Here is a 23327-nt window from a genome sequence, read left to right on the forward strand (position 1 = left end):
TTTTTTTTAACAACATAAACCAGAGAGCTCTGACATGGAAATCCTAAATCTGTGTTTCTTGTATATGATGCCTCATTGGCTTGGGATTTATGCAGTGACATTAAGAAAAATATGTGAGCCATTCTAATGCATGATCATGAACCATGGTACAAATCCTTCTCTAACAAAAGAAAATACAAGAGTACAAAAAGAGGTATTACTTTGGTGTTAGTATTCAAACCGCCTTGAGTTAACAGTACCTCTGATTTTAATAAAGTATGAAATATCGCAATGTTTGATCAGACCGGTGATGTGGATTTTGTTGCCAGGAGTGACAGGTCTTGTAACTACGGACCACAAAAATGCCAGAGACATAGACATCAACCTTTGGGCCATGACCAACCAGGACACAGGAGAGTATGGGGTAAGTGGAAATATTGTTGCTTTTTGCGTTACCACTGGCCACCAGGTAGTATGTTCAGGTTAGTCAGATTGAAAATGAAAATCAATTATTATAAAAGCTTGTCAAAAATTCAGTTGAATAGCTGTGCACCATTCTGTTCTCCTGTCTCCTCTCACTTTTAACCATTGAGGTCAGCCATACCGTTATTCAATGCAGCGCAATGCAGTCAGGTTTATAATAAATGAATGAATGAATAAATAAATAAATAAATAAATAAATAAATAAATAAATAAATAAATACATACATACATACATACATACATACATACATACATACATTGCATACATACATACATACATACATACATACATACATACATACATACATACATACATACATACATACATACATACATAAACAAAGTCAAACATAGAAGCTATTCTGTTCAGTGTACTTTGTGTATGTATGTTTTTGTGCGTGCGTGCGTGCGTGTCTGTGTTACAGCTACAGTTGAATGAGGATCTTTGAGCTACAGTACACAAAGCCACATCCTTTAGATATTAGTGTCTTGACAAATGCTGGGGTCCTTCTGTAATGATAACATGCTTAAAACCTCAAAATTCCACCACAGCCGGGGAAAATATTTGTGTTGTGATCTGCAGAAAAAGTTGTTTCCCCCTTTTTTTCTTTAAGTGCAAAAGAAGTGGGTTAGCTACGTTTGAGTTCAGTCAAAATGTTTTCCAGGTCCTCCCTCTGAGGCTGTCAGCAGGAACTCTTGTCCTCATTTGTCCTTGGCTTTAATTGGTGGACCTTTATGACTGATTGATTCGGGAATCTGGCCTGAATGTCATGATTCTCATGCAGGTTTTTAAGTTTGTGTTTGTTTACATTAGAGCAATAATGCAAGCATTTTTCAAACTTTCTACTTTAGATCTTTTTTTTTTTTTTTTTTTAAGCTTGTTTTTTTTGGACTTCCAAAATTGTTGCATTGACTTACCTGCAAAACAGTTTCTATTTGTTTAAACACATTCTCAAATCATAACTTGAGATCTACTGGTAGTTAAAAAAAAACTGTCAGTTACAGAATCCTACACTGTCTCATGGTATTTTTAGGTAATAATGGGCTTAATGTTGCTTTGCGACAGCAGCACAAAACTCTTGAGCGGTCTGCCCCAAACCCCAAACCTTGACCTTATTTGACTTCTTTGGCTTTCATATTAAGTTACAGTGGCTGGCACTTAATCCCTTTTAAGAACCATCCACTGCTTCAATGCTCTTACGTCAACATTCTCTCCATTTTACAATCCATAATCCTGTTAAAAGTCTTGTGCTGTTCAAAAAGTTAACAGATAAATTGCTTTAAAGTTCTCCATGTGCAGAAAAATATAAAAATGTGTGACTTTCACATGTTAAATTTATGCAGGGACATACACTTTGTTTTGTGTCGCTGCTATTAACAGAAGCGGACAGGCAAGGCCTGTAGCTACTATTTCAATTATTTCAGTCTTTGCGGGCCCTACCCCCACACCCATCCCCATCTGCATTGTTTGGATGACCCTCCAAGGGGGTGATGGCCTTCCATGTTTAAGTAGAGAGGACACAGCGTGCTACAAGCACGAAGGGAAACCAAAGCAAGACTAAACTAAATAGACCCTTTGCCATGTATAAAACTCAGGAGTCATGTTTCACAGCAGGAAAACAGATGTGCCATCAAAGAAAAAAAAAAATCACACGCTTACTTGCTACTGGGTAATCTTTGCACACTCTTATTCCAGGTGCAACCCAGAATTTGTGTCATGATTTCTGATTTGCAAGATCCTTTTCATTGGATCACCTAGGCCACTATCACAAAATTTAAAAAGCACTTGGAGCATGTTGTACGATTACAGACTTATGTATTTCGAATAGCCACAATTCAGGATATCAAGATATGATTTCAGGTTGCTGTGTGAATTAGATATAATTATATAATATAGGTAATATTATAAAGTATAATACAATAAAGTATAATAAAATATTATTGATATTATTAATAATAATTGTTATTATTATTAATAATAAATAACATTCTTTGTTAACTCAAGCAACGTATTGTAATTATTTATTTACGATTTATTTATGAATCTATTTAGTTTCATGCACATTATAGAGCAGTAAAAATAAAATAAAATACCCTTGGCTTAAAAGTATTCAGACTAATAGGTAATACAATTTCTTTCATTCAAAATGGTCACACAGTAAAAATCACAGTTGCAGTGTAAACCATAACAGTTTTTCAAACATTTCAATACCAACAAAACCATTGGCCTGACAATACCGCGTTTTCGCCACACAACCGTTGATAACTGCTTATTCTAACTTTTACACTGGCGTCCGTCTTTGCAGCAACATGTCCTTCTCAGGTCCAATCTCAGTGACTTTATATTACAGTTATCTAATTTGAGGCCCAGGGGCCAGTTCTGGCCCACCACATCATTTTATGTGGCCCGCAAAAGCACACTATTTGCATGGATTTATTTTTTATTTTTTTTGCTGAATTACCACGATTGTCTTCAATTTCAATACACTTTGAGATATTACAAGCATTTTTTGTTACCAATCCCTTCTTTAAAGTAAATTTATTACTATTGAACAAACAGTTGTAACTGGTTTCTGATTTCCAAACCAGTTATTAATTACTAATTTGTTCTGTATATGTAATATATGGCAATAATGTATTCACTGGGGTTCACAGTCATAAGGGCATTCTCAAAGAAACTCAAATGAAGATGTAATTGTGACAAAAATTTGTTTGGCACTCTTGCTTGAGACCTCTTCTGAATAAATGAACACAAATTTCCACAGATATAAAATCTTGTTGAAAGTCTTCCAAGAAGAATGGTAGGGATATGTGCAAAATACCTACTTTGGATTTTCCAATTTTCAATCCCTATTATGCAGAGATGACAACCCATGGTATGACTTTTTATCACTGTGTCGCATTCCATTCCAATCTAAACATGGTGCAATCATCAAACAAATTATTTATTTCTGCTGGTACTCCAGTTACTTTCACAGTCCAAAAACATGCATATTTAGTTCCTTGAAAACTTCCGTTGGTTGTTAGTGTGAATGTGTGTGTGAATGGTTGTCTGCATGTGTCGGTCCCCCACTACTCCCATCAGCAGGGCTCGGCTCCAGTTTTCCTGTGGCCCTTAACAGGGAATGTGATGTGGGTTTTTTTTGTTTTTTTATATACTATATCTTAGTATGAACACAATGGTTATTCCTCAACTGTTAAAAAAAAGACATCGCAGTGGAAAAAACCCCCATTATGTTTCTGCAGCTGGTTGCATACTACAATGGAACCTTGAAAGAGATCATTTGGTCTCAGACAGAGAAGATCCATTGGCCCAGTGGGAACCCACCGCTGGATAACCCACCCTGTGTGTTTTCCACAGATGACCCCTCCTGCAATGATGGTAGGATTATAAGCTATTTTTCATAACCTCTTTAGACTGATTCTCAATTATAACAGTCATGCAAAGTCCCTTAATGACATCACAAAATGTCATCATCAGTTATATAAAATTTGAACTTTTCATTACTTTTATGTGATAGTGTACAAGTTTTTTTGTTTTTGTTTATTTAAACATATTACCAGCTTTCTTCTAATCCTACCCAAAGAGTTAACCACCCATAAATAAATAAATAAATAAATAAATAAATATATATATATATATATATATATATATATATATATATATATATATATATATATATATATATATATATATATATATATATATATATATATATATATATATATATAGAAGAATGACCATATGCGACCACAACAGTGCCCACCATGGAAGAGAAGGCTGGAGGCCAAAATCAAGATAGCACGGAGAGAAGTGAGCCAAATGACAGAGGCCCAGAAAGGTGCAATGAAAAAGCAAGTTCCCAAGAAATACAGCCATATGCCCATACCTGAAGCACTCGAAACTGCCAAACAAAGACTCCAAGCCTTGGCCAGCCGCCTAAAGAGGTACACAAGAGAGAATGAAGCCAGACGAATAAACAGGTTGTTCACAACACAACCAGCGAAAGTGTACGCTCAGTGGCAGGGGAATAATAGCAGAGCAGACCCACCAAGGCTGGAAACTGAACAGTACCGGAAGGATATATGGGAGCGGGAGGCATCACATAAGAAGGATGCACAGTGGCTGGTGGCTCTGAGAAAGGACCACAGCAAGCTCCCTGAACAGAACCCAGTAACCATCACAGTGGCAGACATCCAGAGAAGAGTCTCAGGAATGAAAAACTGGACAGCACCAGGCCCTGACATGATCCACAGCTACTGGCTCAAGAAACTTACAACTCTCCATGAGCGCCTGACAGCACAAATGAACCAGCTGCTAAGGGATGGGACTCACCCTGGATGGCTAACCCAAGGGCGTACGATCCTGATCCAGAAGGATCCATCAAAGGGTACAGTCCCATCCAACTACCGGCCAATCACCTGCCTCTCCACAACATGGAACCTGATGTCGGGCATAATATCAGATAAGATCAGCAGGCACATGGATCAATACATGAGCACTGCTCAGAAAGGGATTGGTAAAAATACCAGAGGAGCAAAACATCAACTCCTGGTGGATAGAACAGTCACCCAAGACTGCAGAACTAGACGTACCAACCTGAGCACTGCCTGGATTGATTACAAGAAAGCATATGACTCAATGCCACATACTTGGATCACTGAATGCTTGAGGCTGTACAACATCAATGGGACTCTGAGAACCTTCATCGCCAACTCGATGAAACAGTGGAAAACCACACTTGAAGCCAATGGCAAGCCACTTGCACACGTGACCATCAAATGTGGTATATACCAAGGAGACGCTCTGTCCCCAATGCTGTTCTGTATAGGACTGAACCCCCTCAGCCAAATAATCAACAAGACGGGCTATGGATACCAACTCAGGAATGGGGCCACCATCAGCCACCTCCTCTACATGGATGACATAAAGCTGTACGCTAAGAACGAGCGGGACATTGACTCCCTGATCCACACTACCAGGATCTACAGCTCTGACATCGGAATGTCATTCGGACTTGAGAAATGTGGCCGCATGGTGACTAAAAGAGGAAAGGTAATCCACACAGAGGGGGTCTCACTCCCAGAAGGAACAATAGCAGACATTGAGGACAGCTACAAATACCTTGGAATTCCACAGGCAAATGGCAACCTTGACGAGGAAACAAGGAAAGCAGCCACAGCCAAATACCTCCATCGAGTAAGGCAAGTCCTAAGAAGTCAGCTCAATGGCAAGAACAAGTCCCTAGCCATTAACAGCTACGCCCTACCAGTAATCAGGTACCCTGCAGGAATCATACGGTGGCCAAAGGAAGATATACAGACCACAGATATCAAGACACGGAAGCTCCTAACCATGCATGGAGGGTTCCATCCCAAGTCCAGCACCCTGAGACTGTACACTAGCCGTAAAGAAGGAGGCCGAGGACTAGCGAGCGTGAGAGCCACGATCCAAGATGAAACATCCAAGATCCATAAGTACATCAGGGATAAGGCCCCAACGGATGACGTGCTCAGTGAATGTCTCAGACAATGGGCATCAAAGGAAAATGAGGTGCTGGAGGGACCATCATGGGAGGACAAGCCCCTACATGGGATGTACCACCGAAACATAGCTGAAGTAGCTGATATCCAGAAATCCTACCAATGGCTAGAAAGAGCTGGTCTGAAGGACAGCACAGAGGCACTGATCCTGGCTGCACAAGAACAGGCCTTGAGCACCAGAGCAATAGAGGCCCAAATCTACCACACCAGACAAGACCCCAGGTGTAGATTGTGCAAAGAAGGTCCTGAGACAATCCAGCACATAACTGCAGGGTGTAAGATGCTGGCAGGTAAAGCATACATGGAGCGCCATAACCAAGTAGCTGGAATAGTGTACAGGAACATCTGTGCAGAGTATGGACTGGAAGTCCCAAGATCCAAGTGGGAAACACCTCCAAAGGTGGTAGAGAATGACCAAGCCAAGATCCTCTGGGACTTCCAGATCCAGACAGACAGAATGGTAATGGCGAACCAACCGGACATTGTGGTGGTGGACAAAGAGCAGAGGAAAGCCGTTGTGGTTGACATAGCCATCCCAAATGATGGTAACATTAGGAAAAAGGAACATGAGAAACTTGAGAAATATCAAGGGCTCAGAGAAGAGCTGGAGAAGACCTGGAGAGTTAAGACTTCAGTGGTACCTGTGGTCATTGGAGCACTAGGGGCAGTAACCCCCAAACTGGAGGAGTGGCTGAAACAGATCCCAGGAAAAACATCTGACATCTCAGTCCAGAAAAGTGCAGTACTAGGAACAGCAAAGATACTGCGTAGAACCCTCAAGCTCCCAGGCCTCTGGTAGAGGATCAGTGTTAGTAATATTTTGTTTATGACATGAGAAAGTAAAAATATCATTATGTATATACAGGATGGATTTTTGTTACTTTTGTTTTATTTGTCCTCATTAATTTATATTAGAATAAACTAATCTCTGCATTCCAAATATTAATTCATAACTAACAGTTGTGTTCTGTTTATATGGGTTTATTGGTGTCTCATGGGTGCTTATTTGAAATTGATCATTTGGTATTCAATAAGCTGTTTTCTGTGAAATTCTCAAAACAGAAAATTCTAGATATATGTCTTCACCTAATTAAAAAAAATGCTTTTTAACCTCTCTTTTAATTATAAGAATCTTACTCATTAGGGTATCACGGTATTATTTATACTTCACATTAAGTGAAGCGTGTCTTTTAATTGTAACGCTCTTAAATTCCGCAGCTGTACTTACATGTGTGACAGCCGGGTTTTTAATAGTGTCAAAAAAAAAATATTTTCAAAGATGTGATATGTGGACATCTGTTGAACATATGAGAGACAAGTGAGTGTGTAATCCTTCTCCTGTTTCCAGGTCAGCTACCAGTTCTGGGAATTGTAGCTGTGGGATCTGGCTTGGCTCTCATCATTTTTGGAATATCCAGTTTCCTCATTTACAGGTGAGTTGTAAAAAAAAAAGTGAAAGCGTTGTGCTGACGCAGTGTCTACGCTGCTTATTAGAAACAGTACAAATTTAAATGGGATGACAAAGTGGCATGTGATCAGAGAGGGATTTTTGGGTGCATGGTGCTGCAATGAGTGCCCGTGTGGTATTTTCCCAATTGTTGCTATAGAAACAGCTTACCAGGTGAAGGTCTTAAAGCAGTGGGTAGGTGCATTGAAACTTGTATGTGAGCTCACACAATGGGACCCAAACACGCTTTTCATTAAATGATCAAGTCTGTTCACTATGTTTGTTATTTGCTTCGTAAGAAATTGACATTTCCCATAATTTAAGGACTCACACACACAGAGTGATAACCCTAAGACAAATTTGTTAGCTCAGGTATTTAAGATTTTTCAAAAAATATGTCTTTTACAAACAAAAATATAAATTATTGACAGTTTTGTCTTGAAGTCTTTTTGTAACGAGTAACATAATCTGCTACTGCAATAATTCATTTCCCCTCTTGTAAATGTGCTTAATAGTTGTGTGAAGCGGCAGGATTAAGACTTCCCTGCCACGTTTGCCCTTGTCAAGATTTAATGGGGGAAGGGAACGGCTGACACAATGCTGGGCTTTTGTCGCTTTATTTGACACATTTTGACTTGTTGCTGATTGATTATCATTCATTCATTCATTCATTCATTCATTCATTCATTCATTCATTCATTCATTCATTCATTCATTCATTCATTCATTCATTCATTCATTCATTCATCACAGGGCACACATAGCTAAATAACCATTCACGTTCACACTCACACCCACAGACTATTTGGAGTGGTCAATTGGCCTACCATGCATGTTTTTGGAATGTGGGAGGAGTACCTGGAGGACACACACGCAGTCACGGGGAGAACATGCAAACTCTGCACAGACCGGAGCCTGAATGAAACCATGCACCTCTGAACTGTGACAGGGCTGTGCTAGCCAGTGCCCCACCCAATATAATAATATTATAATTAAATAAATCATATGCATTTTTATCAATAACTATAACAGTCTAAAATTCATAGAAATTAAATCATTCACCTTTCGTTTTTTACTTCACAATTTTGAACGCTACAACCAACATGAGAAACCACTCGACCTTAGCCATATTCAGAAATATACACTAACTACTCTGAGAATGGGACATTCGGAGATGAAGAGTGAGCTCTGCTCCCATTCATTTCTGAACACAGCCAGCAGGCTGAATTCTTGCTATGTTTGTGAGCGAGAATCCATTTTGTCTCAAGCTTGCTGATTTTCTCCGGCCAATCACAAAACAACCATGTTTTTTGGTGCAGGATATGCGCTGTGACGTAAACATGAAACAATGACCCCAATGGATGAATGCATCGACGATACAATAAATTTTGTTCTTGCAGAATTAAATTTGCTGGGATAAGGGCCGGCTCACTGGTGACCCCAAAAAAAGTGGTATACACTCCATATTTATTTGGGTGTTCTGCCTTCTTCCTTCGTACCATAAATATGGTTGGGCAAAAACAACTCAGCAATTTTAGGGTAAATAGTCACAACATACAGTGTACGCACGCAATATGTTAATGTTGTAAATAATTGTTTACTTGCTATTTAATTATTACGTAACTTAACATTATTAAGTAACTTACGTTTAAAAGAAGAAGCTTACACAACATTGAATGCTAGCTGGGTTGTATATACTAAACCGTTTCTTTTTGTCTCCATTGAAATTATATTTTCTCTTAAAAAGGAATTGAACTCAAATTTTGCTATCGATTGCTTTGTTTGTATTTTTGATTGGGTATGTCTTGTGGAATTTCTTAGAAACACAGTTTAATTTCATTACATTTTAAGCATGTTTGACCTAAATACCGTATTTTCCTGACTATAAGTCGCTCCGGAGTACCACCCATAGTGGCACCAGCCATAATATGCATAATAAAAAAGAAAAAAATCATATGTAAGTCGCACCGGAGTACAAGTCACATTTCTGGGAGAACTTTGACAAAATCTAACACCAAGAACAGACATGAACAGGCTAAACGATACGGTATGCTAACGTTACATAAACACAAACGAGGAACTGAGACTGTGCCTGACGTAACATATTAACAGTTATTCAAATAACTATAAATAACACGTTTATCAAACCAGTCGTGTGATTTCACATAATTAAATCCATCGAAATCTTCGTTCTCTGTGTCACTTAAAAAATTGCCCCTGCTGACTCCGGAAGTACATTCGGCGCTGACGTCGGACTCACCGTCAGTTGCGGTTCCAATTATTCCACAGGCCTATATAACTATATTGTAGCATTACCGAAGTACCAGGCAAGTAGTGAGTTTGGTAACCGGCTCCTTATTTCAGAAAACAAGAGTTCAACATATGAGCTAACACACAGTGTGTGTACCCTCACTCTAACAACGCGCCCTGGATCGCTTTTCCCGTCTCCTCCCCCTGGTGCCTTCATGGCCTTCCGAGGCAATCGGAAACTACTGAACTCTAACGATATACAAATTGCTACATTAAACAAACTATATATCAAATAACTATAACATAAATAACAGGTTTATCGAACCATCCGTGTCACTCCAAATCATTAAATCCATCGAAATCTTCGTCCTCTGTGTCAATCTCTGTCGTCTGTGTAAAAACAACTCCGCTGACTCCGGAAGTCACTGAATGGATTCAGACTCATTGTCAGTTGCAGTTCCAATTATTCCACAGGCCTAGTGGGACCTCATGCGGTTTAAAGTGGAAATAACATGTGAAGTGATTAACTATACTCCTAAGTAAGTAATGTGTTAATGATCAAGTAATAATGTGTTAATTTCACATATAAGTTGCTCCTGATTATAAGTCGCACCCCGAGCCAAACTATGAGAAAAACTGCGACTTATCCTCCGGAAAATACAGTAATTAAGCAACTAGAACAATTTATTTCTAAAAATAAAACAATATTACAGTGGTTTATACCCCGATTCATAGGTTATAACTTAATAACACCATGAATTTGCTCATGTTTGCACTACTGACTATTAACACTAACAAGTGTTAATCACCAGCCAGTCAGAATGGATTTTGATCAGAGGAATGATGGAAGAAAGACAAAGGAGCATCTATCCACCTCAGGTAAATCCTCTAATTCTGTATTAGAGTTGATCAATATCAAGTTTCTCTACCAGATCATTTGATACACTTTGGGTATTTATTCTGAAAGAGAAAAATTAACATTCACCTTTTCTGTTTCTTTTTCCAGCACACAGTTCAACAAGCACAGAGCGGTTTCCTTATGAACTAGTTGACCTGGACTATTGGCCGGTAAATGTCGAGAAATGTCCTCTACCTTGGAATGCTTTTTATTTGTTTCATTAAACTTGAATAATGATAGATATAAAATATCTATTTCTGTAATTCATATTTATAATTCTGCATTTCATTTTTGGTTCTGACCTGGAATTTCAAACACTAGCAGTGTACTGTGCAAAAGGCTTAGTGATCATTCTCCGTGCCAGTTATTAATGATAAGAACCATGGTTATGCAGAGTTGAAGAATAAAACACGTGTGTTATATATACACCTATACCTATCATTAATATCATATTGCTTGAAAGAAGCTGCAAAGTCAGGAAGGTTGCAGTAACGCAGTCTCATATCATGAAGTGATGGAATGCATGAACTTGATGGAGCACAGATAACTGCAAAGGAGTGAGAGGGGTTAACTGAGCTGAAGTACAGGTTTTTTTTAATGTAAAAGCAAACAGAAGAAAAAATATTTGAGCATATTTGGAAACTTGCCTCTCTTTTTGAAGTGGTAACCAAATAATGTCATTGTCTGTACCTGTACATGTAATGTTTATGTTAAAGTGACTGTTTGATAAAGTTCAGTAAACAATGAAGCTTGTTCTTTTCTTAAGACTTTTGCACAGTACTCCAAATAATCAACTGAAGGCTATTTCTGACAAACATTTGAGTGACCATTCAGTCCTTGGCCTTGAGACAATAATCGCAAAGCTTTATGCATCCATTTCAAGACCCTTCGAGATTTTTAATGGTGGCTTTCTATTATTGCAGACACCAGTGGAGCTTTGCTGATGGACATAGAGGTGCACAGTGGCCTATACGACCATCATGCAAGACCAACAAGCTGCTGTCCTCACTACTTGATGTACAAATCACCACTAAAATGCTTTATTTGAGTTATTCTCTAATCAGTCGGTATAAGCCAGAGTTTCTTATAATGAATATTTATTTCACATGTATTTGAACAGAATTCAATATATACGTAGAAACATTTCTAAAAATCTGTTATGTATTAAATGCTGCTGTTTGTATTTTCATGAATGTAACAAAAATTCTATACTCAGATATGTCTAAGTGCTGGGGTCATGCAATTTAGGGATTTGACTGCCCATATGGAATAATGGTAACAATGGAATTCTCAATACTGTGAACTATATAAGGATGTATTTTTGTCTACTTGGTAATTAGTATCTGTTGATGAAAATGTAAATGTATTATCATTGTGAAATACATACAGTGAGATTATTTTTTATCACTTTAATAAAAACAAATTGTCTGCTTTAAATGGTTTCTTTCCTATATTGCTTTGTTTTACAACAACAACAATTTGGGTGATTTCAAGTAGATTCACAAGAAACAGGCTTAGAGCGAGAGAAACGTGTTTTTGTACTACCATAATCAAACCGAAGAAACATATTTATACCATATTTTGGAAGGTGAAACTATCCGCAAATTTGACCTGGTGGCCACTCGGCCTCTCAGTTGATTTTGGAGTGTGTGCAGCAGCAGTGTTAGGCGATGTTAAGCAGAGCTGCGTGGCTGTGATGTTTTAATGGAGGGGCTGGTCCAGCAGAGGTATTCACATATGGGGCTTATGAAACAATAGGCCCACTGTGGAGGCCCACACTTTGCTACTCTGGCTGCCAGAGGTCTCTGAACGAGGCTCTTTAAATAGAAAAATATTTTTTTTTCGTGGTGGATGGGTTTAGGGGTGCACCTCTGGTTTGATGATGTTTCCTGTCCTCAAAATAGACGTACACAGACAGTGTCTACAGTATTTGTAGACACAAACAAGCGCCCGCCAGAGAACTTGTGTTTTCTAGACAGTCTAACACGAGGATAAATGATAAAGAACAAAAAAACAAGGTTGAAGAGAGGCTAGAATACAATATGCAAGCGCTGCAATAATTTCTGCAGCCATCTGGAAGTGTTTTACACCTTTTAGACGATGTCGGAATGTGTGGGCTCTGCTCGTTTGTCATTTTTTGAGTGAAAAGGATTTTTCTTGCGTCTGTCGAAACACAAACACGTACAAAAGAGAAACTGGAAGGCTTTGGACTAATCGCTGGAAAGCTGTTTCCCCTCTGCGGTGCTCCAGGTTTGCCAGACTGATGCTCAAAAATAACGTCAGACTTATCACAATTCTCAAAAATTAATACATCTAGTGAGGCGATGAAGACATTTGTCTTCCCATGCTATCGCATCAACTTTTGTTTCTTTAACTTATTGGCCAAACTCCCACACCCAAAGACTAATTCAGTTATAATGATCTTATTATTCTCAGAGATAATAATTTCAAATAAATTAATTTAGTCCATGTTCAAAATGTTGCCAGCATGAAACCTTTATCAAGACCCACACAGAAAAAAGTGTTTCATAAAATCATTGCCAAAATGGCCCAGTAGAGAACATTGTGTTATTAACCAAGTGTTCTTATAAAAACAAGAGAAGTTAGGCAAAGTTCACTATTATAGTACTGACTATTTTTACATATGGCTGCAATTTATCTGCAGCCCTGCGGTGGCATGTCTTCTACACACCTAACGAACACAGCAATATAAAAAAAATGGAAAAAATTAGAGCAGGCTAACTTCTCTTTAACAACTCAAGGAATACTGTATAAAAAATCAAGCCTAAACAATAGTAAACTAGAATTTATTGTTTCACATTACAAAGCTAGAATCTTGACTATTGTCACTTTAATATGACCTTGATGGATGGGTGGATGGATGGATGGATGGATGGATGGATGGATGGATGGATGGATGGATGGATGGATGGATGGATGGATGGATGGATGGATGGATGGATGGATGGATGGATGGATGGATGGATGGATGGATGGATGGATGGATGGATGGATGGATGGATGGATGGATAAAGCCACCACACTTGAAAGAGATTTTCCTCTGATCTTTGCGTGACTGATTTTACCACTGTTCTACTTTTCCCCTTTTGTAGGAAACTCAAGTTGGAGAAAGAGCTGGCTGGAATGCTGTGGAGGATTCGGTGGGAGGACCTCCAGTTTGAGAGCCCCAATAAATACCACAAACGAGCTGGGAGTCGTCTCACGCTCTCACAGGTAAACCACCGCCTCATATTGTACGCCATTATTTAATTACAATTAAGGTAACAAATTAATTTAAATAGTCTGCAGGAGGTTAAAGAAACAAAGTTCCAAATCACCTGAATTGTTGTGAGGCAGACAAGCAGTGTTACACCCACATACTATTATATATATATGTATGTATATTAAAGTTGGCAGACCTGAAAATGTCATCATAATTCTCTACTTTATATTGTCTTTTGTGACAGTGTCACTGGAACAGACTCCACTGTGCAATTAACAAGTTGCTCTTCTGGCAGTTTCTAGATAACACAACACAACATCCATTGGCTTCCTTTTACCTTTATTGTTGTCCGTCTGTTGTTTCTCTGCCAGGAATCCAAAAGTGATCACTTGACACGTTCAATGTTTAGTAATAGGCACAGCAAAAGCAAACAGCAGCAGTCTTTAAAGAATCAAAATCTTTTGTTTACACATTCTTGGTTGATTTGCCAGTGGGTTTATTGAAGGTGGCTGAGTTTTTTTGTGGCAAAAACATTAAGTGATTGTTAAAATAAGCTTTTGCATAGCCCTCATCTCTATATTTATAAAACCTTGCCGCGTTCTTCAATATCAGGTTCTGTTGTCTGTGGGCTCATACAGCCACGTGTCACGAGCAACGTTTTTCCTTGTTTGTGCTTCAATCCCAGCTGCGTATTATTATGCATATGGGAATGAAATTATGTAAACATCTTTTCAGATTTGTTTTGCATAGATTGTCTCCAAGTCATCATAATGTTAAATGGGAGCGATAATGAAGTTGTATTAAGGAAATGTGTGACGTCAGCAAGAAAATGGTAAAGTAATGTTCTGGGTTTGAATAATGGTGAGGGAGCTGGTCGAGTGTTTAGCCTGGTATAGCCAAAATAAACTCTATATGTTGACATCCAAACCATTTTTTTTTTTTTTAATCCTACAATAAAAATAATTGCCATGCAAAACTACGCATCATAAAGCACTGCAAAATAACTATCAAAACTGCCGTCATGGTTTAAAGTGAGAAAAATTCATGGCCATAACCATTCCCTCTCCCGATTGAGAAGTCAAGTCAAGTCAAGTTAAGTCAAGTTTATTTATATAGCCCTAAATCACAAACAAGTCTCAAAGGGCCTCACATATCCCCCCAAAAAAAAGACAATTATTCTTAAACATCCCCTGAGTTTAAACTTCCAGGAGGGCAAGGAAAAACTAAAAAAAAAAAAACCCTATCAGGGGAAAAATGAGAAACCTGTGAGGGAGCCTAGTAAGGACAGGCAAAAAGTATCCTTCACTAAAGAAGGGCACTCTGTATAACATAAAAACTCCAAGTATGATGTAAAAAGGCAAAGTGTGGCATGCAAAATTATTCATCAACAACCAAGCTACATGTGAATTTTAAATTTATTTTCATTTTAAACTGGTGTGCTTGCATCTCTTGCAACAGTATATTTTTAGTGGTTTTGTCTAATAATTTTCTCATAATTATAGAAGCTAATTCAATTGTTAATGAAAATGGAACATTTGATTCACTGTGAGCTGTTTTGTCTATATTGTAAAATAATAGCATGTGCTTAATAATTTGGAACTCAGTATATGGCTTTTCCAGATCATACTTTCCAATGTACTCTGTGCTCCCAGTGTTTGCATTCTATCCAATTGTGAAAATGATGATGCTCAGTGTCTGCACACACTGCCTCCGCAATGCATCGTTTCACTCTGAGCACATATTTGCACAAGGCCTTGAGCTGCTGTTTTGAAGACTCCAATACACTTAAGTTTTTTATATGAATTTATTTTGCAGCTAAGTGACAGCGTCAAAAGTGGACTGAATTTAATCCTCTTTGCTCAAATTGACTCAAGGCTAACACCATTTTTTAAATTATTTTTTTTCATCATTTTCCCCTCAGAGAGGCTCCAGCTATGGGTCCCTGATAACTGCTCATGGAAAATATCAGCTATTTGCAAAAACTGGATATTTTAAGGTAAGGCTTGGTGAGTTCTGACATTTTCAACTCTCTCTTTTGCCACCTACACATGCACATGTTTGCTGCGAAAGCTGGTGAGGAGAAAGTGTGTGTGGGCGAATTTAGGTAGTTGGTTTTACTGTGAACTGCAGAATGCGTCAGTATTGCTTTTTTTTTTTCTTTGTTTCATTTTTTTCCCATCCTCTCCATCTCGTTCGACACTGCCGCCTTGCAGTCTGGACATGACAATCCACTTGTTGCTGACTATAATTTGTCATTTTATGGTGGGGGAGGTGTGTGGGAAATCGACAAACAAGTGCCTCAGTGATTAGAACGATGATTGGTGTGTGTGTTTGTGTTTTCAGTCACTGAACAAACGCAAGCAAACAGCAATGACCAGCTCTACATTTGCTACATTTAATCAGCGTTATAGCTCACATAAGGTCTCATTAAAGCAGACGTAAGGGGACATGATGGTCAAGCTGATTTGAAGTTGCTAATGAACACAGAGGAACCGCTAAGGTCAAAACCAATCTCTTATGGGACACTGCTTGACCTCCAATTTGTCCATATTTCAAGATTTTTTTTTTCATAGGCAATAATAGAAATAGAAATGATCTCCTCGAGGGTCACAAAAGGTATATTAAATGTACAGGGATTTTTTAAAGAACAAGAACTCCTGGGTTAAAAAAGTCTCAATTTAAAATTTTGTTCTGCACAAATCTTACGAAAATTTAATCTGTACTTTTTTTCTTTTGTTTGTTGTTCAGAAGAGTTTTCATGCAGGCATATCTGCTGTAATTATAGCATTTTAAGGTTTGGTACAATGAACTCGTTTGCATCGTCAAGTGTCCTAATAAGGCACACTAAGTTACCGTCGTTGTTACTTAGTTATGTTTGTAATGATTGAGTAATGGTATGGGCTGTAATTGTACCGTGTACTGTACGTCTGTACTGTGACTCATAAAAAAAGGATCCGATATTATGAGACCCGATAACACTATATCAGCCCATTAACTCCCTGTTTAAGTTTACACTTAGTTAACTTGTATTAGTACATAGCCCGAAATGCCGACTTACATGTATATTTAAGCGAATAAATGTTTTTGTCATAGAAAAATCTGCTATATCTGAGTTCATACAAAAACATGATGCGAAATGCTTTGTATAGACAGATTAGTGAATAGCGGAATCTTCAATAAGTACCTTCAAATGTATTTTTTATGCGTTTCAACGTATATTTGCCAGTCAAAAATGTTTACTCCTCATTAGTATTGCCACACTTCCGTATAAAAGTAACAACACAGTCAGTCTCAACTTTGAAGACAAATAAATGACAAAGGCATGGTGAGGGTGCAGCTGTACCTCATGCACTGTAAATTTCAGTATGTGTTGCTCTTCAGAGGCTTTTAGAGTTTCCAAGTTACCTAGTGACTCATTGCTTCATATATTTTATGACAAGAGTGGAGACACATAAGGCACAAACATTTATATGCTGTAGTATACTTGACTTGCCTCCCATTCATTAATAATTTGTTCAGTGGCCAACAGTGTAGGACAACTTTAGGAATACAGGAATTCCATTCTGCAAGAAATATTACCGACAAGAAATAGAAGCAAGCCATTAAATGCATGGGTGCTTTAGCATTATGCCATGACATGTTATCTTGGAAGCGTGGTCTGGTCAATTTGCTATAAGTCAAAGTTTGTAGCACAGCACACAACTCGGAACAGTAATATTATACAGACAACATTTGAGGTGTGTTGCCATGGCAATAAGGTCTGACGCTTTTGAATTAGAAGCAAGTGTACCATCAAGCTGATTTGGAGGATGATACGGTTGGATATAATTCGCATATTTTTTGTTGTAATAGGTGGCTGGATTTCCTCTCTTCTTTTTATGGACAATTTGCGTGATTGTTAGTCTTCAATTGGCAGAAATGTCATGCAATGACATCCAAATTATGTGTGCTGTCACTATGTCTTGATTGCAGGGCAACCTGGTGGCTATCAAACATGTCAACAAGAAGAGAATCGAGCTAACCAGACAAGTTTTACTGGAACTCAAACATGTGAGTGTTGCCTTATATAAAAAGTTTACTTCATTTGATTGTTGTGCTTGATTATTGCAGGAATTTCATTTTTGAATTGAATTATTCGCACAGTCTATGCATAAATATGTTTGAGAACAAATCAAAATAAAATTATACCGGTATAAACCATTAGTCATTGGTTTGAAAAGGAACTACTTTATTCTAAACTGCTCTTTGCTCTTACCCGACATGCCTCCAAAGTCAATTAACAGAGATTAGACTGGTACAATGTGAGCCTTTTGAAAGCCCTGAATTCATGCGTCCACCCATCAACTCTAAGCAAGAAAACCATTGCCTTGTGCTTTCAGTTTCAAGATAGCCTTGAGTCTTGAGTACCAAACAAGCCCCCGACATAATCACTAAATGTCCTATTCCCTCTATGAAAAGAAAAAAAAAAACACGAAGTGATGTGATTGTACTTGTTTTCACAACAGATAAAATACATCCATGAAAGGTTATGTCTGTCTCTTCAGAACACTAAAATCTGGCAACATGCAATTCCAGAAGAATTGTTTTTGTTTTTCATTGGATGTTCAGGAATGGCAGTGATGGTACAGTTGCCTTACTTGGATGCAGGTAGCGTGGGTTGAGTTATCGCTCAATAACTGCGTGAATCTGTATGTTCCCTGTGACTGATCAGTCTGCCTTCGGCCCGACAATACAGTACCGTATTTTCCGGACTATAATGAATGGCCCATTCTAAAACTTTGTCCTTATATAAGGCACACCGGACTATAAGGCGCACCATTAATGTATCATGTCAGATTTTTAATCCAAATCAAATCATTCTCCGTTTTATCTTTTTTATTTCAACATCAGATGCACCAAATTACTTAATAATCACAAAATAATGATCCATAGTCTTTTTGATTCATGATTCATAGTCTTCAGCGGGCCACTTAGGATTGATTTCATGACACAATGCTTTGGGCCAGTTTAAATTTAGGGATTTGGTCCATATAATAATATGATTTTGAGAAAATCTTAGGTTTTTAGGTGCGCCTTATAGTCCGGAAAATACGGTACTACACAATGCAATGTAATGCAATGCAAACCTGCTCATTGTTGAGTATTTCTAGCATAGACTGACATAAATGTCAAGACTTGGCATACCCCGATCTTGATGACTATGTATATTGTGTCCTTGACACATGACAGAACATACAAGTGGCAAGCAAATTTTAGGAACTGATCCAAAACCAGCACAACAGACCTCATAAGACAACTTATATAACTTTACTTCTCATTATAAAACACATGGATCATAACTTAACAGGGAGAGATTCACAGATTCACAGCCGGTTAGCAAAGATTGATTGGGGCTTCCTGGAAGTCTGCCTGGCCTCTCAGTCAGCAGGCCACATGGGAGAGGGACTGCTGTCTGAACTGGCAACTTCTCAGACCTCCCAGAGGCCCGATCGCCCGTCAAACCTCAGCTCATGAAAAAGCCAACCAGACGCCGGTGGAAACTTAACCACTTGTCTCCCAGCTTGCTCCCCCCTTCGACTCACCAGACAGTGTTCAGCAGGGGGAATTATATAGGCCAAAGGGTAGGCTAACATCTCCCAGGCTGTAAAACAGGAGCGACCGACTCCCGAGTTTTGCTGTGAGAACGGCTGCCAGTCATAAACTTTGAGGGAGAGAAGTAACCTACCTGCAGAAATTACAAACACAGTCTTTCAAGCTGGTTTCAGAAATATATTTGTTTAGTGCTGCTAGCTCAGAGTCATGCTAAAGGTACCAGGAAGACCTTTTCATAAAAAGTAAAATCCCATAATCAAGTATCAAAATTACTCCACAGGCAGTTTACCTCATTCATTTGTTTTTGCCTCAAACTCTTTGAAATTACAAGTCATGTGGTTTGATTGTTTACTAAATCCTCAAAGGGCAGATTTAGTCTTTGAGATTCTTCTTGGCTTTGGTGCTCCTGCTTGTACATCCACTCAACACGTCTTTTTTTTCCCTCTCCCCCTTACACACACTGCCTCATTCATAACCACCACATTAAATTATGCACTTGCACGTTTCAGCTAGGTGCCCTGTGCAGAAGTCAGTCTCAGCATGTTGAAATAGACATTGTGCCAACTAACTGACTGCAAGTACAAGATTTAGATGAAATGCTGGCAGGGGTAATCGTAACTCTGAATATAAATGAACTGCCAGTCCTTTCCCCTTGTCCTCTGTTTCCACAGTGTTGGAGAAATGTGATGTTTGGAAAGTTACACTCTGTTTGTGTTATTTTCAGATGAGAGATGTCCAGTTTAACCATCTCACCCGCTTCATTGGAGCCTGCATAGACCCTCCCAACATCTGCATTATAACGGAGTACTGTCCCAGAGGCAGTCTGCAGGTACTGCAAATATTCTAATAGATATGAAAAGATTATATTGTATATTTAATCAGCCGCCAGAAATACTGTACAGCACTTATCTTGGATTACAGTATATAACTTCCGCAAGATGATTGGTTCTTTATTTGATGGTTTAAAAAGAAAAATACTCCCTGAAAGTCCATGAATGAACATTTGAAAGAAATATCAAAGTTTAGCTGTACCCTACTTAAGCCACATGTTCAAACGCTATTGACGTCTTTTGTCTTCTTTTCAGTAAAGCCAATTTTGTGTTCAAATGTGTTCATAGTGAGCATACAAAGAACAAAATAAAAGTAATTTTGTGTCTTCTTTCGTTAATTGGGTCTTGCATTGCTAACAATAGTTTGATGATTGGCTGAGGGAGTTGGGACATGTGGTGCATTGTCAAAAATCCTCTCACCGCATCCATAAAAAGTTGAATGTGAGGCGATGGGCATGATTCTTTTTATTTTTGTGCCAAATGCAGAATGGCTGAATGAAAGTATCACTCGTGCACCTCTGTATATGACTGGCAGTGTCAAATTTGCAAATCTGTCCAGGACCGAAAGTATATAAATGGAACTACATTCAACAGTTTTATTCAATGCTGCGAGTTGAGACAAGAAATGCAGTGCAGGATTCTTCAAGGCATCATATTTTTGGCCTGTCTACTCTATTCTAGTAGCTTATTAAAATGGACAATCTGGGGAATGATGTGGCTTTATCACTCACAAACTGTTGAGAAATATTTGTGTTTGTTGATGGGAGCAACTGTTATGATGTGACTGGTTGACAACTGTGTGGGATGTCACTAACTGGCCATGTCATTAGCATCTTGCGGTTTGCCATGTGGGGCCCCAAGCATATGAGAGAGAAAGCAAGAGCTTTGGCCTAAAGGTGTTTTCCACTCTAAAAATAAGTAGCTGAAAAGATGCACAAAAAGTAAACGTATCTTTCAAAGTTTTCCGGTAATGATGAGCTTGTGTGTGCCTTGCAGGACATTCTGGAGAATGAGAGCATCAACCTGGACTGGATGTTCCGCTACTCTCTGATCAATGACATAGTGAAGGTACATGGGTGGGAGTGGTGAAGTCACAAAGGCATTTTCAATTGCAAAAAAAAAAAAAAAGATGCTTTGTGAGCCTCGGAGAAACATTGAAAACTACCTACGTTGTTGCCATGGTTTCGCATGGCTAGAGTGTAAAAGAGTGTACCGACAATATGAATTGGCACAGCATAGAATAAATATTGCCATTATACAGCATGGAGTGGGGGAGAAACCGTCATTCCAAACAGTGCATATTTCCTTCCAGCTTCATCAAATTTAATCATGGATTTACTGAAAAAGATCTTTTCAAACCTCTGGAAGACAGTTGCTCTTTGTCACAAGATCTGACTCTTGGAAGGGTTCATTAGTGAGCTGCATGCATAATGAAGTGCTTCTGCTGAATTGCTCCATACAGATAGCAGAGCCTCGAGCCTAGAGAGGGGACACCCCTAAAGCTTTGAGCATAAACGGACTCAACTCTTTCCACAAATTATTGAACACGAGTTCATCTTCACTTCCCTCCTCCCAGAGGAATTAACAGTAATTTCTCAGATATTCCCACGAGATTGTGATGCCCTTGAAACATGGCTTCTTTTCAAAACCCTCACCATACGTCCACTTGTCAAAGCTTATTGTTTCCACATGTCCACACATTTGCTGTATTTGTCCTCACGTTGAGAGGAAAAAGGAATGGAGTGCCTTGATGCATGAATGAACGTGCCTCTGCTCTGCAGGGCATGAACTATCTTCACAACAGCTATTTTGGCTGCCATGGAAATCTGAAGTCATCTAATTGTGTGGTGGACAGCCGATTTGTGTTGAAAATCACCGATTTTGGATTAGGCAGCTTTCGCTCATCCTGCGAAAATGATGACTCTCATGCTCTCTATGCGAGTAAGTTGCTTTTGTGCACATTCGATGTACAGCATTTCCAATGTACTTGCCTCCATTTTGACGGCATCTCAATTTTTAGAGAAGCTGTGGACAGCTCCGGAGCTGCTCATATATGACCAGCATCCTCCTCAGGGAACGCAAAAGGGTGATGTGTACAGTTTTGGAATCATCCTGCAGGAAATTGCCTTAAGGAATGGACCTTTCTATGTAGAAGGCATGGACCTCAGCCCAAAAGGTAAACTCTCAACTATTATAACTTCTAATGGGATGCAGAACTCAAAAGGATTATGCTGAAAATGTTCGTTTGTAAAGACCTCCGAAATGTAATATTCATATATGATGTTGCTATGTAAGATATAGATTGTTATTTTAAGTGTTACGAAGTGTTTGGATATTTTGAAAGGCAATTTTCTGAGCCTCGGGCAGGGCATTCCAGAGCTGAGGGGGCCCATGACCACATAAGCTCAACCACCTTATAGTTTTGAGGTAGTAGAGGCTTGTCTGCTGTCTCACTCTGGAGCTAATTTTCAGAAATCGAGATGGAGTCTGCATGTATTAAAGCTGATTGGTAACATGATTTCAAAAAAGTATCCGTTAGAAGTGTCGTCGCAAAACTGGGCCGATGGGAGTTTGTCATCTGGTATCCGTTAAGAGTGGAGCTGCTCCCTTTTATGCAAACAGAAAAACTACTTTGGGCACTTACCACAGTTCTGAAAAGTATAGCACTTGTACGTACGTGAAGCACTTAAAGATCTTTTTAGCGTAGTTTTCTCTGCGCAGAACACAGTGCTCTCGTTTTGTTTGTATTCAACTTAAAACCATAGCCAACTATTGGTTGTCAGGTGATGACAAGAACTCAATGGGAAATGAAAACCTTGGAAGCAATTCAAGAGCAAGTCTCAACCTTTACATAACCACAATGGATATTTAACATCGCCTTGGGGGATTTTCGTCATTGGATGACGTTTGTTGGATGTTTATTCACGGTCACGCTTGGTGGTGGTGATCGTACGAGTGGCACTAATCCATTAACAGGCAAAAGGAGCCTGCACCTTTTCCGAGGCCTGATAAAGAGGTTTAAAATAACAGCAGAATCTTAAAAGACTATAGTAGTTCTTTCCAAACACTAATAAAACCAAA

At 38.8% G+C, this 23327-nt stretch overlaps 1 protein-coding gene across 1 annotated transcript in view; it reads left to right on the plus strand.

Annotated features, from left to right (window-relative positions):
- The window catches only part of npr2 (natriuretic peptide receptor 2), a 52675-nt gene that overhangs the window by 16491 nt on the left and 12857 nt on the right, over positions 1-23327 (plus strand). Inside the window, exons 5-14 of the mRNA XM_049737184.1 lie at positions 309-403; positions 3709-3844; positions 7355-7439; positions 13715-13835; positions 15746-15820; positions 17797-17874; positions 20141-20245; positions 21243-21314; positions 22028-22187; positions 22267-22422. Coding sequence (XP_049593141.1) covers positions 309-403; positions 3709-3844; positions 7355-7439; positions 13715-13835; positions 15746-15820; positions 17797-17874; positions 20141-20245; positions 21243-21314; positions 22028-22187; positions 22267-22422 — 1083 coding nt within the window. The remainder of the gene's footprint in view (positions 1-308; positions 404-3708; positions 3845-7354; positions 7440-13714; positions 13836-15745; positions 15821-17796; positions 17875-20140; positions 20246-21242; positions 21315-22027; positions 22188-22266; positions 22423-23327) is intronic.

The sequence above is a fragment of the Syngnathus scovelli genome, chromosome 13 (genome assembly GCF_024217435.2).
Source record: "Syngnathus scovelli strain Florida chromosome 13, RoL_Ssco_1.2, whole genome shotgun sequence".
Classification (NCBI taxonomy): Eukaryota; Metazoa; Chordata; class Actinopteri; order Syngnathiformes; family Syngnathidae; genus Syngnathus; species Syngnathus scovelli.